Source organism: Lolium perenne, chromosome 4, assembly GCF_019359855.2.
Source record: "Lolium perenne isolate Kyuss_39 chromosome 4, Kyuss_2.0, whole genome shotgun sequence".
Lineage (NCBI taxonomy): Eukaryota > Viridiplantae > Streptophyta > Magnoliopsida > Poales > Poaceae > Lolium > Lolium perenne.
The window spans coordinates 9,539,297-9,557,153 of NC_067247.2; the positions used below are offsets into that span (position 1 = coordinate 9,539,297).

Here is a 17,857-nt window from a genome sequence, read left to right on the forward strand (position 1 = left end):
CCTCGCTGCGCGGCAACGCCGGCAGGAGAAGCTCCGATCAGGCCCGGGTTATCTGCGGAGGAGACCAGAAGCGAGGAGGAGGTTCGAGAGAGACGGAAGAGAAATGGAATTTTTTTTCACTAGATTCTGTCTCCTACAACCTGAGCCTCACTCCCTATGTACATTAGAAACTGAGACTTGTAGTCACCAGTGTTGTCAATTGGACCTTTTTGGATTGTGCTACAGAAAGCTTGATGCATGCGTCAACCTGAACCTCATGATCTGTTCTGGTGTTTTTTAAGTTTAATTTCAGTTTGGAGAACTGTAACGAAGAAAGAGTGAGTAATTATTGTCAAATCAGCAGCATTTCTGTGTAGCTTGGAAGTTGTATCATTGTATGACATCATGCGCAATTGATTTTGTGTTATGCAAGTACGGATTTGTTCTCCATAAGCTGATATAAACAGGTGCTCTCATTTTAAATTAGAAACCCCATCAAGATCCAAATCCAAGAAGAAAACTAATGATGGGTGTAACATACTATCTCAGTAATCAGTAACACACTTACAGTGGATCCCAAGCAAGTCGGAATCAACAAAATGAATAAATACAGTCTCAGCAACATTCAGGATATGCGCCTGTGTTGTCTACAGCCTACAACACCAACAAATCTAGCAGAGCTTAGGTCTAAAACCCAGTGTTTCTTTCCTCAACTCAGATGACAGTACCACTGAAAACTGTTGTTAGAATCCACAAGACACAGCAATACTGATACTAGGAGAGCGTTCAGTGAGACTAGGCATGCGTTGCAGCTCGTTTTCGCCCGCCACAGAACCAGCAACCAAGCTCAGACATTGGTCCCAGATGATACAGGTGTATGGGCGTTACATCAATCCTGTAAAGTTCAGCAAAAAAATCCGAGGTAAGAAGCTGTCATGAAGACAATAGGTAGCATATGAAACATAAGGCAAAAAATACACTGCAAACATCACTACCTCTTGAATTGGCGTTGGGATGCTCTCTTCGTCTTGCTTCTGCTCATCAGCCCCGTTCTTCTCTTGGTCCTGGCCGTCTGTCTCCATCTTGTCAGTTTCCTCTGAAGCTTCAGCCATGTTGGTATCAGGCTTGGGGATCTCAAACTCAGCAGGGATTTGGCCAGTGCTCAAAGCCTATTTACGGTGATGAACAACAGTATATCAGTACACAAGTTGGTTGCTCTGAAGTGTAGAAAGCACCAGAGCTAAATGACATGCCATGTTACCTTCTCGAGCCTTGCAACTTCGTCAAGTGTCTGAGAGTTCACAATAGCAGCCTACAAATGCAAAACTCGTTCAACCAAAATTCACAGCCATACTTATAACAAAGAGAGATAGAAGATACTGCAATTTTCAACAGGACTTAGATATGGCAGTTGAGAATACATGATACCTAGAGATGAACATGAACCATGGTAGTAAGACAAAAACATATGAAGCTAACTATCCAGCACATACAAAACATGCCAGTAAGAGATGGCCATATTTTTTCTGAATGCCAAAGTCAACTATAGGAGTTCTAATTAACTTGTACTAATGAAATGAACAGGACGTGACCAACATAAAAAGAGGGTGCCTAAGTACCTTGATAGCCATGATCTGTGCGGGTGTTGGGGCCACTACTTTAGGACCCTGCTCCTTGGTGGTATCTTGAGCCACCTTTACTGGAGTATAAGCTTTGGCAGCTACCTTCTTCGCCTCTTCCTCTGCCTCCTTCGAGTAGAACTTTTGTGCTGCTGCAATTCTCTCCTACAGGAACACAAAATCTCATACAAAATGTCAGAAACAGAAACAAAATCATGCACCCCAAATAACATGAAAAAGCATGCCAACCAAAAGCATTCAATAGCATTTGTATCTAATTCACAGAAATTCAAAATTAAAAGAGTCGCTCTTTTGTCCATTTTGCTGCCAGCACTTCTGAGGTCAATTCCAAAATCATTTCGGAAATCATTCCAAAGGAAATGGATAAACCTGTGGGGAATAAATCAACAAATCAAGCGGCGATGGGGTTTCTGTATATTTCCGCAACTTCTACAAAACTTCATTATGGAGAAAATGAGCACATGGTACAAATCAACAAAAGAACCTAGTTCCACTAAGAAACTGCAAAAAAGAACATAAGAAAGGTGCAGAATGGAGAAAAATATTACTAGAAAGGAGTATGACCATACTCATAAACTGTCAATTAATGATGCCACCTCTGTTCTTTAAGTCCTTCAAATTTTCTTGATTTGATTCATAGCATCTAGGTGGTGTTTTTCACTAACTAGTAAATATTGATTATATACCCCCATTTCTATCATGGATTAATGAATATTAATCCCTACTTAAACACATGACTTAATGCATCCATAGTTTAGTAATTAGTGTAAATCACATGATCTTGCAATGCTGTTAATTTTTTTACTTTGTTTGAACCAACTCATATCTTAGATAACAAATGCAGCACGATTGAACATAAATGGCTGACGATGTTACAGCATCTAAAAAAGGCAAACCTAGGGTGTTGACCTTACAAAACCATGTTTAGTTATGAAATGAGAGAAACTGCAATGAAAATTAAATAGAGGTCATTTGGGATAAAAAAAAAGCTTTGGCACTACAGAAAAAAAATTGTAACAAGATTCTAAAGAATCAAACTTGACTACAGATGATTATCAAATATCAACATCGGAACATAATTATTCTCAAGAGCATGGTGATTGCTAACCTGTTGTTTCACTTTCTTGAAGTCCAGCAAACGCAAATGCTTCAATTTGTGGATCACATACAACCGGTAGTCTGGCTGCTTAATTACAGTATTATCCAGCAAGCTAAGGTATTGCAGCTTTGGGAGAGAGGCAAGGGGGTCAATCTCCGCAAGAGTTGTAAGACGATTGTTCGTCAGCACCAAAGTGTGCATCTTCGGTAAGAACTCTACATGAGAACAAAGAATAGAAAAATGAAAAAATAGACAAGCTATGGACCAAATTATGCAAGTTGATGCAAGCAGATACCAAAGAGACAAGGTATTGTTCCTCTTACCACCCAGGTTGGGATTGATACGTGTGATTCTGTTGTTGTTGATTAGCAGAGTACCAAGGCGGTTCATGAAAGGGAAGTTCTCGAGCTTGACAATCTCATTGTCCGACAAGTCGATCGTGTCAAATTGGTCCTGTTATAAAATAAAGCAACAGGGACATTTACAAAAACAGCTAGAGAAGAAACTGGAGGAACTACAGGCAATTCAAAATGAGATAAAGATAAACCCTATCAGTTCAATTTGAAATCTAAGCCATCGCTATAAAAGAAATCACCAAGATGTGCACTTGTAGTAGACTCAGTAACATAAAGTATATCAGCTACGCTAGAACATGTTAGAAATTGTCCATGCAGATTAAACACCTCAATTGATCAAGAGATTTTGCAGCAACAAAGTGCACCACTCTTTGGCTGACACTACACGGTAAAAGCACTACCAGTTTAAGGCTGGCTTACACTACGGTAAAAATACTCAAACAGTACCCACAACACTCCTTGCAACCCCAGCAAAACATTACGAGTTTAAGCTAAAAAAAAAACCTACATGGCGCACAATTCAATATGACAAAATGAAATGCACCCAACGCAGCAATAACAGAGTGACAAGTGTTAAACTCCCTGGTCATTACTTGGCTAAGGATTACAAAACCACGAATTAAATTGTCACTCGGCTGGCATGGAATGACCAACATATATATAATCAAACAGCAAAATCCGCTCACTTGAAAAGCACAACAGCATTACCCATCCAAGTCTCTCTAGCCACTCAAATTAGAACACTATTAACTCGAAAAAAGGGACGCAATGTGATGCATGTGGATAACAATTTAAGTTTGTACAACGCTACGCTCAAAAGTACTTGCAGGACTCCTCAGAACGCCAGCGAAACAGTACCAGCTCAAGCAAAAAATAAATAAAATGCACAGGCACAGCATTAGCAGTATAGCACACAGCGATAAAGGTTAAAATTCCCTGGTTATCACATGGCCAAGGACTGCAAACCCATGGAGGGGATGTTTTTACTCGGCTAGCATCGAATGGGCAGCAGAGCTAATCCCATCAGTGACTCTGCTAACTTGAGCAACACCACAGCATTACCCCTCCCAGCCTCTGTAGCCAGTTCGGCTGCGGCAGCGCTATATTTTTTTGTTTTTTGCGGGTAAGGTTGCAGGCAGCGGTACTGAACTCGAAGGAACTCATGGCATGCTACTACTTTGAACGAGAAGGAAAAGAGTGTGGTGTGGCGGAGGCGGAGGCGGGGCTCACCTCGGTGGCGCCGAGGTTCTCGATGACGGCGATCTTGTTGCCTGCGGCGGCGGCGAAGGAACCGGTTAGAGGGGCGGATAAGGCAGAACCCTAGATCTGATGGGCGGGCGAGGGGAGTGGAGGAAGGGAATAATACTTACTTCGGAGGTCGAGCTCGCGCTCCTTGATGGCGTTGAAGAAGTGCGGGCTCTTCCATATCAGGTCGGCGTTGAGCCTCACCATCGCGCGGCGGTGGCGGCGGCGGCGGCGGCCCGGGGCTCGGGTTTGGGGAGGCGTGGGAAGAGAAAAATCGAAAAGCCCTAGCGGCCGCGTGGAGAGGCTGCTTGCTGGCTGTGGTGGGCTTTCAATTTAATTTTCAGGTAGAAGCTCCAGCGCTGATGTCAGCCTTTTCTTGCCGTCGTCGGGTTTTTCTTAGTTCGAGCAGAGAATGAAAAAAAATGATTGTCTTTTTTCTTCTATAAACACACTAGTTGGATGCCCGTGCTTCGCTACGGTTTCACTAAATTTATTTTGTTGCACTACATGCAAATACAATACAAGTGAAAATTCACGTGTATTAAAAGATGTTAACATGATATTTACAAAATAATTAAGGTTTAACTTCACTTTTAAGTGCAATCTAATGAAGATGTAATTCAACACTGATTCTTGCAGGTTATGTGCTTTTCGTTGTACCGGTGACAATGATATTGATCAGTGAGATTTTTGAGATGTTTAAGATGTTCAACTAAACTATGATGGCGCAACCTCATACTGCTCAACGTTGTTTCTAAATCATGCATAAAGTAGGCAATGGAATATGAAATAAAAATTATTTGAGAAAATCTGATGGCACATTGCACGTGAAAAGAAAATATTTGTGTCGCATAATTGTGCACATCAAAATAATTTTTTAAAACTATTTAGCATTTGTACTACAACCAGGTAAAGAAGATCACAAAGATGTTAGAAGAGGTAATGAAAACCAAGATCATGAATACACATGTATGCCCATCTTCGAGAGTGCAGAAGAAAGCAACTTGTCAATTTTCCACATAAAGTTCTATCATGCAAACAAGAAGTAGTTGAATCGTTGATCTCCGTTCCACCAACGTTTTAATATAATACTTCATCTTTTTGCTAGAAAAAGTGACGAAATTGAAATATAACTGATATAGCATTTATGGGATCAACACCGGATGGTACATAAGATCAAATTTATGACCTCGCAAACAAGAAAAAAAAAGGAAAACATTAACATTTTGTCTAGGATAATGACAAGCAGCTTAAGTTTTTTTTGCGTCTAAAGTAATAGCACAAGCAAGTAAATTAGCCTATGAAAATCTTTTTTTTTCCATTGTACCATAATCTCCAAAAGGAGGGAAACCATAAAATGTTTATTCAAAGTTGAGGAGCAAGAGTTATAGAGAGGTTAACCTAGGTTACGAGCAACTATAAAGGAGAGCTTGCATGCGCATCGACAGCTGAATGAAAAACTTGGATTACCTCACTTTTTACCAATAGCAATTCCACCTAACCGTAGCGAAATAGCAAACCGAACAATGCAATAACTTGCACCTCTCACAACTTATACTCACACAACAACTGAATGCAAGGCACACCTAAATCCCTCCGCGAAAAGTGCTTTAACTATATGACTCGTCTAGCGGACGCACAGGCGCCCGCTCGTACGTTCTGGCGCACCCCCGTAAAAGGAAGGACACTGACACGATTTCCCTCATGGACCCTAGCGAGTAGAGACCACCCCGATTTCCTTGTCGCCCTCCTGCCCCAACCTCCTCCGACTTACCAGCCCAACCATGCTCGCCGCCAGCCTCCCCCACTCTAGCATGCGCGCTCTCCGCCGTCGATTTCCCATCCAGACCACGTGATGGCCGCCTACGAGGTTCGTCGTCTCCCGACGCACAAGCTCGGCGCCGCCTCCTTCTTCCCGCCCCTCCGTCGGCTTTCTCTCGCCTTGCCACCAGCTTACCCACGTGACCTTGCCTAGCCGAGAGCAGCTGTCCCGGGGGCAGCAATATCACAGGCACGTGGACGGCAAAAGGTTCCTGAGGAGCCGCACCGGAGGAAGACTGGAAAACTTACCCATTCGGATGTTGTGCATTTAATCCTTCCACTTTTGTTTATGTACACAATATCTTGTTATACACACAAGAGCCATCTCTTCTTTATTCTCTGCCAATTTGTTGCCTAACACCCTAACCTCATAATGGTTTCATTTCGTAAGAGGCAATGAAAAAAATATTTAGAAATTTCAAAAAAAAATCACAAAAAAACATGTACATCTCCATAATATATGTGTGTTCATCAAATTTCGCGAGGAACCAATATGTTTTCTAGTCTATGTAAAAAAAAGAAAATTTATCTTCTGAAAAGCCTTATTTTTAACATTGAATTTTGTCTTTATACACACGCCACACCACAAGTCGTTTTTTCATGAAATGACTTTGTGAACGCGTAGCACGTGAAGATACACGTGTGAATCTTTTGTTTCAATCTTTAAAAAAAATTCAAAATATGCGTAACATGCATTTTAAAATAAAGGAAGCATATGCTCGCATGTGCCAAAACACCACTCTCATTACAAACTACTTCCTCTGCGGTAGCTAATATGAAAAGGAGGGAGTAACTAATCCAAACAGTCTCTGAAATGTTATTAAAAAAACTCATTGAATGGTTACTCCATGCTGCCATACCCTTCAGTTCCGAACATGGTTCGTCGTGAAATTCCGATTGACACTCAGTATTAGGACATGTAACCTGATAAATAGAAAAGGTTATCAGGACGCGAATGAAATAATCATAGGTAATCATGGAAATGATAGGGTACACCATAAAGAGTTATACCGTCCATCTAGGAAGCAAATACTATCTCCATCCCAAGGCAAGCTTATATTTTTTTTGAAAAGTCAAATTGAGTAAAGTTTGACTAAACTTTTAGAAGAATCTATCAACAAATATGATATTTTGTATTTTACATGTTAACTATTTTTGATAAAAACTTGATCAAGCTTGATATAGTATGACTTTTTGAAAAGTTATAAGCCTTAAATCTTAGGATGGAGGTAGTATCTTCATAGCATCCATTGTAGTAGCCACCACATGAAGACCATTCGCATCTGGTTCCTAATTATCATTAGAAAATAGAAGACTTACTTACACTCTCATAACACCAGAAGTACAATAACTACAAAATAAATTCCAGATCACTCTCGCATGGTAAATCAAGTGCCAATACTCATTTATCAAGTATTCAAGTTGGGGATGCCCCATTTCTAAAAAAAAAAGTATTCAAGTGCCAGAAGTTTAAAAAAAAATCCAAGAGTGAGTGTGATGTCCATCTAGAAAATAAATTAACAATACAGTTCCATCGAACCATATAGCACCACCAAGTTGCATCTGTTTTTAAATATCTAGCTGATCTAAGAGTTGCAAGAACAACCTATGGAACAACAAAGTAGAAAGATCACAACTGGTTGATTCATACATGACATGATTGGAGCAGGTGCATGTCTCAGCGAGCATAACAAACAAATATACCTGTACACGCGACTATGTCACATAACATTTGGTTTTCTGCCATCTTCTCCAAACGATCATTGTTTCCGGTATTTGGAAAGATTAAAAAAATACATATATTACATTGCTTATCATATTGGAGCATGAATAGTAAAATTAGAGTTGCGAACAAATTCACCAAAAAAGGGAGTTTTGAAGAAACATGAATAATGAATTACCACAGGCAACCAAACAACTCACACGTCCTTAGCAATAATGTACACGTAGCTAGCAAAATCTTTGCTCTGTATTTTTGTTCATGCTCTAGTTTGCTATGCATTCAATGAAAGGTGGGCCCAATTTTCTTCCTCAACTCGTCCCTACTGTTGCTTCTAGCTTTGCGATGCTAATGCTCTATTCCTGCACAGTTTTCAGAACAAACCAGTAGGGACCAACTAAAGCAAACGGCCGCAGGGAGGTCACCTCTCACCTGATGGAGAGGAATTGGCTGGCGGAGATGCCGAGCTGTAGACCCAACCACGGAACGAGGACTCAAATTCTTGTGTTTCTTCTTAGACACCGCTGCACATCCGCAGGTTGCACGAAACTGACAACCGGTGGCGATGCGATGAAATGGAGGCGCCAAGAGGCAAGCGATGTTGCTCCTGGTGGGTTGCGACTTCGAGTCTTCGACCTGCTCGTTGGTTTCTCCGGCTGCATGCGGATGGATGAGAAATGTGCGGCGCGCCTTGGCACTGACCCGGCGTCGCATGGACAGAAGGCGGGCGGGCGAGGCCGCAGGTCAGTGGCGCGATTCGGGCGGCCAGGTCGATCTGTGACGGTGGAAGTCAGGCGAGTAGGTGGCACGGACGATGTCCCGGGCAGGACTGGCGGTGGCAGCCAATGGATGGAAGAGGCGGCCCCCAATGGGAAGGAAATCCTAGCTCAGTCGCGCGATGCGGAAGCGGGAAGGTAGTGCCGCTTATTTTTCTCCCCTTGGCAAACGTAAAGCGGGTTGTTACCGATATTGTTGGATCAGATAGGATATTTAATTTTAAAAATATATCTTCTTCTCTTCCGTACTTATCTAGATTGGACGTGGGGGGTATTATTGTCCATCCTGAAAATGTGACACCGGGCATTCACCAGTTTGCTCTTAATAGACAAGGAAAATGTGATTTCCTTGTCTCCCTCCTGCCCCAACCTCCTCCGACTTACCAGCCCAACCATGCTCGCCGCCAGCCTCCCCCACTCTAGCATGCGCGCTCTCCGCCGTCGATTTCCCATCCAGAGCACGTGATGGCCGCCTACGAGGTTCGTCGTCTCCCGACGCACAAGCTCGGCGCCGCCTCCTTCTTCCCGCCCCTCCGTCGGCTTTCTCTCGCCTTGCCGCCAGCTTACCCACGTGACCTTGCCTAACCGAGAGCAGCTGTCCCGGGGGCAGCAATATCACAGGCACGTGGACGGCAAAAGGTTCCTCAGGAACCACACCAGAGGAAGACTGGAAAACTTACCCATTCCGATGTTGTGCATTTAATCCTTCCACTTCTGTTTATGTACACAATATCTTGTTATACACACAAGAGCCATCTCTTCTTTATTCTCTGCCAATTTGTTGCCTAACACCCTAACCTCATAATGGTTTCATTTCGTAAGAGGCAATGAAAAAAATATTTAGAAATTTCAAAAAAAAAATCACAAAAAAACATGTACATCTCCATAATATATGTGTGTTCATCAAATTTCGCAAGGAACCAATATGTTTTCTAGTCTATGTAAAAAAAAAAAGAAAATTTATCTTCTGAAAAGCCTTATTTTTAGCATTGAATTTTGTCTTTCTACACACGCCACACTACAAGTCGTTTTTTCATGAAATGACTTTGTGAACGCGTAGCACGTGAAGATACACGTGCGAATCTTTTGTTTCAATCTTTAAAAAAAATTCAAAATATGCGTAACATGCATTTTAAAATAAAGAAAGCATATGCTCGCATGTGCCAAAATACCACTCTCATTACAAACTACTTCGTCTGCTGTAGCTAATATGAAAAGGAGGGAGTAACTAATCCAAACAGTCTCTAAAATGTTATTAAAAAAACTCATTGAATGGTTACTCCATGCTGCCATACCCTTCAGTTCCGAACATGGTTCGTCGTGAAATTCCGATTGACACTCAATATTAGGACATTTAACCTGATAAATAGAAAAGGTTATCAGGACGCGAATGAAATAATCATAGGTAATCATGGAAATGATAGGGTACACCACGAAGAGTTATACCGTCCATCTAGGAAGCAAATACTATCTCCATCCCAAGGCAAGCTTATATTTTTTTTGAAAAGTCAAATTGAGTAAAGTTTGACTAAACTTTTAGAAGAATCTATCAATAAATATGATATTGTGTATTTTACATGTTAACTATTTTTGATAAAAACTTGATCAACCTTGATATAGTATGACTTTTTGAAAAGTTATAAGCCTTAAATCTTAGGATGGAGGTAGTATCTTCATAGCATCCATTGTAGTAGCCACCACATGAAGACCATTCGCATCTGGTTCCTAATTATCATTAGAAAATAGAAGACTTACTTACACTCTCATAACACCAGAAGTACAATAACTACAAAATAAATTCCAGATCACTCTCGCATGGTAAATCAAGTGCCAATACTCATTTACCAAGTATTCAAGTTGGGGATGCCCCATTTCTATAAAAAAAGTATTCAAGTGCCAGAAGTTAAAAAAAAAAATCCAAGAGTGAGTGTGATGTCCATCTAGAAAATAAATTAACAATACAGTTCCATCGAACCATATAGCACCAAGTTGCATCTGTTTTTAAATATCTAGCTGATCTAAGAGTTGCAAGAACAACCTATGGAACAACAAAGTAGAAAGATCACAACTGGTTGATTCATACATGACATGATTGGAGCAGGTGCATGTCTCAGCGAGCATAACAAACAGATATACCTATACACGCGACTATGTCACATAACATTTGGTTTTCTGCCATCTTCTCCAAACGATCATTGTTTCCGGTATTTGCAAAGATTAAAAAAATACATATATTACATTGCTCATCATATTGGAGCATGAATAGTAAAATTAGAGTTGCGAACAAATTCGCCGAAAAAGGGAGTTTTGAAGAAACATGAATAATGAATTACCACAGGCAACCAAACAACTCACATGTCCTTAATTCAGTGCAGCAATAATGTACACGTAGCTAGCAAAATCTTCGCTCTGTATTTTTGTTCATGCTCTAGTTTGCTATGCATTCAATGAAAGGTGGGCCCAATTTTCTTCCTCAGCTCGTCCCTACTGTTGCTGCTAGCTTTGCGATGCTAATGCTCTATTCCTGCACAGTTTTCAGAACAAACCAGCAGGGACCAACTAAAGCAAACGGCCGCAGGGAGGTCACCTCTCACCTGAAGTGACTTTGGAGAGTGGAGACGAAGATGGAGAGGAATTGGCTGGCGGAGATGCCGAGCTGTAGACCCAACCACGGAACGAGGACTCAAATTCTTGTGTTTCTTCTTAGACACCACTGCACATCCGTAGGTTGCACGGAACTGACAACCGGTGGCGATGCGATGAAATGGAGGTGCCAAGAGGCAAGCGATGTTGCTCCTGGTGGGTTGCGACTTCGAGTCTTCGACCTGCTCGTTGGTTTCTCCGGCTGGATGCGGATGGATGAGGAATGTGCGGCGCTCCTTGGCACTGACCCAGCGTCGCATGGACAGAAGGCGGGCGGGCGAGGCCGCAGGTCAGTGGCACGATTCGGGCGGCCAGGTCGATCTGTGACGGTGGAAGTCAGGTGAGTAGGTGGCGCAGACGATGTCCCGGGCAGGACTGGCGGTGGCAGCCAATGGATGGAAGAGGCGGCCCCCAATGGGAAGGAAATCCTAGCTCAGTCGCGCGATGCGGAAGCGGGAAGGTAGTGCCGCTTATTTTTCTCCCCTTGGCAAACGTAAAGCGGGTTGTTACCGATATTGTTGGATCAGATAGGATATTTAATTTTAAAAATATATCTTCTTCTCTTCCGTACTTATCTAGATTGGACGTGGGGGGTATTATTGTCCATCCTGAAAATGTGACACCGGGCATTCACCAGTTTGCTCTTAATAGTAGAGATTATAGACGCAAAGCTGAAAAATATGTATATACACTCACCTCTAGGAACGTACGTGATGAACGCACACACTACCCCGGCCTGCAAGCACGTTCGAGAGACTAAGTCCAAAAAAACTGACCTGAGTGGTCTTGAGGTTGATGAAGTCACCATAGATGTCACCAGAAACATCGATGAAAAATATTTCGGTTTTATAAAACACAAAAATGTCAAACTGAATTTGTGTTTGAGTCCTCGTGGCTGCGGTGCTAGTGCCTTCTTAACCATCTAGCCACAGGTTAAGAATAATGACCCAGAAAATAGAAAAAAAGTTATTTTCTTCATTATACCACGTGCCTTCTCTTATCAACACAATTTCTACTAATTTTAGTTTAGTTTTATTGAACGCTACATATAACAATAAAAAGTAGTGCATTATACCGATTATATTTATTGTCTTCTCGAAATAACATGGACTGCGTGTCTTCTGTGTCATTGAACAAGCCCTAAGCCAATGCGTGTTACCGAGCGAGCAACTATAGTAGCCGCACAGGCCCAGCATTTTAAACTAGAAGAATAGTCTGCATCTTAAAGTGCAAAAACTACTTGTAGCATGTCACAAGCATGTATATCAAAAAAATACGCAAAAATGAAACATGTCAACCAAAATTTTCATGCTAGATAGAAAATTCCAAAAGGCAAGGAAATCGTGTTGTAAACATGAAATTATGCAATCGAAACTCGGTTTTCATCTGATGTTCCACATCCAGCTTTACTTACATCATGCAAAAATATATCTTAAACATACTTTATAAAGCCTGCACTATCACATAGTACTAATCACTATCTGAGCTGCCGTCCGAACCAGGAAAATTGATGCAAGTACTACTGCCCCCACCGTATGCTTGGCTGCTAGGGTGAACAACAACTGGCTGGTGACCTTCACAACCGTAGCAATGCCCTAAAGATAGATAAGCAAGAGAGTTAGCTGAATATTAGTATTAGGAAATAAATTAAGACCGCAACAAATAAAATTTTGCACCTAATACGAAAATTTATGACTAAATCCTATTCTAAAGACGTATGTTGTATAGACCTGACCGGAAGTAACTATGGTTGGAACAAAACAGTTATGTGCATCCAAAACATGCTACTTCAGTTAATTGCTCCGTAGTTCGTTTTGAGCACAAATTCTTCATATGTGTAGGATGTTCAAGTATGAATAGTGACACTCTTTACTTTATGCAGAAAGAAGAGCAATAAAATCACCAACATTACATAATATCCTACACCTTTCTGCATAGCGTGATGATCCATGCGGATAGTGGTGCATAGTGATTGTACCCTGAATGTTGCTTGTCACTCATAGTGCCAGCAATCTGGGAATTCTAGAGTTTAGGGTATACAATTGGGACATACCTTCATCATATTTGCAGGACACTCAACTAGGTGGTACTAAATCATTTCCAAAAAAAAGGTGGTACTAGATCATTTAGATAGCAAGGTCGGGTAAATCAATCAGGTTTATTGAATGTATATCTTATATGTGATATCTTGGATCTAATATGGGTAAAGACCCACTAGGAGTAATTAGGAATTGAACAAACATGAAGCAGGGTAAACAAGCCTGGGTAAGTATGTACCTGCATCATTTCCCCCAACTATACAGCACAAGACTACATCATTTTCATTCTGAAAGCTAGCGTTAACTTCAGAGAAGAATAGCTTGGTACTGCTGTCATCATCAATATGATGATCCCCAGACTTAGCTGTGAAGTTATAATGGATACAGCCCCCTCCAAACTCAAAAAACAAACGGATTACTCGCATCTCCACCAGTTCAAACTGAAAAACAAGATGGAGAAATACGTTAAAGTATAAGACAGGGAGAAGAGAGAGAGAGGGGCCGAGGGAGGGAGGGTTACCTTTGTGTTGTTTGCTGTGTTGTATTTATGCAGGGCTACCTCGGCATGGTAACGTGCAACCTTTTGTCTGGCCGTGATTCTTTTTTCGCGGAGTGCATTCCTCACCTCTGAAGGTTTCTTCTGCCTCGGTAAAACTGAACGTCCGTGAACGAAACCCGGGCCACCATACTTTCTCGGTGGTTGGGGAAAAGTGAACCGAAACCTCCAAGCATGCTCCTCCATGTTGACACCTTCAGGAGTACTCCTTTCTTCGGAAGCCCAACCGACTCGGCTCCTATTCCATTGGGTACTCTTTTCCTTGGAATCCCCAACTGCTCGACTCCTAGTGCATTGACAAATTATAAACTCACTAAAAAATAATCAAATACCACATAACATCCCCCTACCAAGCAAAAAAGTTTACTGGTGTGTTTATCCATTTACTATTTATTTCTATAACAAAGTCTTTCTGTGTTTATTTTCTATGATGAAGTCTTGGTGTGTGTATGAGTGCACAAAAAGTTATAAAGTCTGACAAGTTTATTATTTGAAATTCAAATTTGGCATCGTGGATTAAAGAGCTGCAAGGTGTGGATGCAGAATATAATGGCATGAGCAGGTTGGGTACATGGCTTGACTCAATGAGAGCGAGCAAAACACGAGTGCTTGTGATACTCCGTCCATCCACAATTACATGGCGTTCTCGGTTTGTGTCATATAACTGTGATCGTAAATTATACCTTTGAAAATTGTTGATAAACGATTAAAGATTAAAGGTCTTGCGACATGTAGATTTACCTAGCATATCTACCCTTTAGAGCAGCAGGTGAGACTGCTGCAACTTCAGAAGGGAGTTCTGAAGGGTGGTGGTGCTTTGGCTCCTCCGGCGAGACATGCAGATGCTCCTTGTACCTACACCAGAACATGTAACATGTCATTTGGTTAGAATTAGTAAAAAACACAGGAGCGGAGTGGTCAATATAATCTATGATTAACAATACACGTATAGTACTGTATTCTCGTTCAGAGACGAATCGAAACTAGACCAAATTCAGAAGGTAGAATATCTATGGAACAGAGAGACATCGCCGGACATGGCTCTGCAAGTGGGGGTGGCCGCTCCGATCGATCCTGCCGAGATCTCAGGCAGCGGACCAACGGGGCACGCGGGAGGCGCCTTGGGGGGGACGGCGACCTACATACATACGAATTGCGTGCATGAGACAGAGAACTTACGAATCACCCTGCTGGTCAGGACGGCCGTGATCCGCCATGTTCGACTTTGTGCAATCACTTGATCGATCGTACTATGTGGTATCTGCAGATCAGTTTGCAGTTCTTGTCTGACTCTGAAGACGTGGGTAGGATTTATACAGAGAGAAGTCCCAGAATCCAAATCCAGATCGGATACGGTTCGTGTTTGCGTTGCCTGCAGCCTGCAGGGAACAAGAGCAGGCGTGCGCACCCAAAGCAGCAAAAAGCGGCAGTGCCCAACTCTGCCCACTGCGCACCCGACGTGGCAAGGCGAGTAGGCGACGGCGTACTGGTTTCCTGTCGGAGTCGTGTTCCATCGATCACCGAGTCGGATAGCAGCAAGGTCTTCGCAGTACATATATACTAGGACTTGTGAGACCAGACCAGAGAAATAGTTGCAGAAGTGGAGCCAACCGAGCACGGAGGAGATGGACCATACGGGGCCGCTACCGGCCGACGTGCTGGCCAACATCCTCAGCCGCCTCGAGCCCCGCTGGCTCGCCGTCTCGCGCTGCGTCCGCAAGGCGTGGCGCGCCGCCGTCGACGACCACCGCCTGCTGCACGTGGACCTCCTCCCGCTCTCCATGCCTGGCATCTTCTTCGTCGCCCACGATGCAGAGTTCCCGCCGTACCTCTCACGCCCGCCGCACCAGCCTGTCGGCGCCGACTTCCGCTACCTGCGGGAACTCGGCTACACCGTGACTTTCGTCATCTCCGACCACTGCAACGGCCTCCTCCTCGTCGATGAGGACCTCATGGTCAACCCCGCGACGCGGCGCTGCGAGAGGCTGCCCTACACCCCGGACCCGCCGCCATGCACGCGGCACAAGATCTCCCACCGATGCAACCTGAAAGAGTACATCGCGTTCGACCCCGCCATCTCGCCGCACTACGAGGTGTTTCTAATCCACAAGAGTGGTCCAAAGGATCACAGAGAAGCAGAATGGCCTCCTTCGTCGTACGCTATGCGTGTCTTCTCGTCGAGCACACGGCGGTGGGAGGACAGGACATTCATTCGGGAGGGAGGTGCCGCAGGTGCCACTGCCGACATGGTATCCGATGGACAACTTCGGTGGTATTATAGCGCATACTGGCGAGGAGCCCTCTACGTGCGACAACATGATTTTGTCATGAGGTACACTTCTATCTATGTGCAAGTTTATTTAAATTCTCTCCCACAGCTTAAAGGTTCAATGAATCAACACACGTCCACTAATCCACTAATGATTTCTGTTTTTTTGTATTTTGCAGAATTGCTTCATCAAGCAATACATACCGAGTAACCAAGCTTCCAAGGTGTACTTTCTCCTTGGAGACAGATACAATAAGTGACTTTTCGGACTACCGTCTAGGGAAATCGAAGAAAGGGGTGTACTGCGCAATGGTCGTTTCTCGCTTCAATCTTTTGATTTGGTTCCTCGACGAATCACGTGGCAAGATGGAGTGGATATTGAGGAAGGAGGTCAACCTTGAACCCCTGCTAGCAAATTTGCCTATGAAAAAGATCGATGGACCCTGGAGGCAGAATGTACATAGCAAGATCAACGAAGCACCAAGGGAAGAGGAACTTGAATGGGACTCGGATGATGATAACGTTAGTGAGACCCAAGAAGGGACTAAGGACCCACATCCGCCCGGTGGTGTTTCTATACTTGGTTTTCATCCTACCAAAGAGATCGTCTTCTTGCTTAGGTTATGCAGTTATCGAGTATTAGCTTATCATGTGAATAGCTCTAAGATAGAAGACCTGGGCCGAGTAAGAGTGCAGTATGACATAATCTCCTCTTTTCCATTTACCCCTTGTCTGATGGGGGACTTGTGAAACAACAAATAACTTAGTAGCAAGGATTAGTAGCAACTAGCAAGCTCACAAAACGTATATGAGATGCGTGGGATTTGCATTGTAATTACAACTATCTGATACACATACTTTATATGGAAAATTTGATGGATGTACTATTTCTTTGTGAGGCTAATAGCTCCATGCTTCTTTACCGAAAATGCTAGACTTACGGGGAGTTTCCTTACGGGCAAATGTTACGGGCTGAGGTGGAGACACTCCGTTGGTGCAAAACAAATCAGCTGCCGTGATTATCGGATCGTGAGCCCCCACCTTAAGCCCATGTAATCCCGTAAGGCTGATCCCGTAGGCGAATCCCGTAGGTGTAGCAAAACTCCTTCTTTACATGCAAAATATGATGTGGGGCAAGACAGTGATACAATTCCCGCCATTCACGCCACCAACCTATATCCCCTTAGAGCATCTCCAGCCGCGTCCGGGCGTCCCCCAAAGGGATCTAGCGCGCGCCGGACCAAAAAACCATTCCAGCCGCGTCCCCCAAAGCCCATTTTTGTTCGGCGCGCCCCCATACGGTGTCCGGCGCCCCGAGCCCGTCCCGATCCCACAGGAGACGCACCGGGGACGCCGGACACACCGAAAAGCGAGGCGGGGAGTGGCGGGGCCGACTCGTCAGCGGCACAATAAATTTTAACCTAACTGTCGCCTACCTCGCGACGGAAGTTATTGGCACGCAGCGACGGTGTAGTTCCCGCAGCGACGGTGCAGTTCCCGCAGAGCCGCAGCGACTCATCCCGTCGCGCCTAGCTCTACGTGCCGGCGTTAATGAGCGCCACCGCTCCTCCGCCTCCCTCCGGCCTATAAAAGGGCCGCCTCTCATCGTCCCTCTCACACACAAACCCTAGCGCCTCTCTCCCAAACCCTAGCCGCCACCATCTCAACAAGACTCGACGCTATGTCTGGTAGAGGCGGAGGCCGACCTCGCGGC

At 43.6% G+C, this 17,857-nt stretch overlaps 2 protein-coding genes across 2 annotated transcripts; both read right to left on the minus strand.

The window, feature by feature from the left end:
• Positions 1–503: 503 nt before the first annotated feature.
• Positions 504–4,635, minus strand: LOC127291736 (U2 small nuclear ribonucleoprotein A'). Its single transcript, XM_051321046.2, has 8 exons — positions 4,445–4,635; positions 4,305–4,345; positions 3,042–3,171; positions 2,728–2,933; positions 1,599–1,763; positions 1,241–1,291; positions 975–1,148; positions 504–874 (listed from the first exon to the last, which is right to left on the minus strand). Exons 1-8 carry the CDS (start codon positions 4,524–4,526, stop codon positions 869–871), a joined length of 855 nt encoding a protein of 284 aa, XP_051177006.1. The 5' UTR covers positions 4,527–4,635; the 3' UTR covers positions 504–868.
• An 8,103-nt stretch (positions 4,636–12,738) lies between these two features.
• Positions 12,739–15,091, minus strand: LOC127348102 (uncharacterized). The gene is made up of 5 exons (XM_071828850.1): positions 15,054–15,091; positions 14,616–14,729; positions 13,839–14,160; positions 13,557–13,758; positions 12,739–12,874 (listed from the first exon to the last, which is right to left on the minus strand). Exons 1-5 carry the CDS (start codon positions 15,089–15,091, stop codon positions 12,750–12,752), a joined length of 801 nt encoding a protein of 266 aa, XP_071684951.1. The 3' UTR covers positions 12,739–12,749.
• Positions 15,092–17,857: the final 2,766 nt, after the last annotated feature.

Coding starts and splice junctions, on each gene's coding strand:
- LOC127291736 (XM_051321046.2), bottom strand. CDS start 4,526: ATGGTGAGGCTCAACGCCGACCTGATATGGAAGAGCCCGCACTTCTTC. Junction 3,172..4,304: donor AGAACCTCGGCGCCACCGAG/GTGAGCCCCGCC, acceptor ATTTTATAACAG/GACCAATTTGACACGATCGA. Junction 2,934..3,041: donor TATCAATCCCAACCTGGGTG/GTAAGAGGAACA, acceptor GTTCTCATGTAG/AGTTCTTACCGAAGATGCAC.
- LOC127348102 (XM_071828850.1), bottom strand. CDS start 15,091: ATGGCGGATCACGGCCGTCCTGACCAGCAGGGTGATTC. Junction 13,759..13,838: donor ACACAGCAAACAACACAAAG/GTAACCCTCCCT, acceptor CTTGTTTTTCAG/TTTGAACTGGTGGAGATGCG. Junction 12,875..13,556: donor AGTTGGGGGAAATGATGCAG/GTACATACTTAC, acceptor ATCTATCTTTAG/GGCATTGCTACGGTTGTGAA.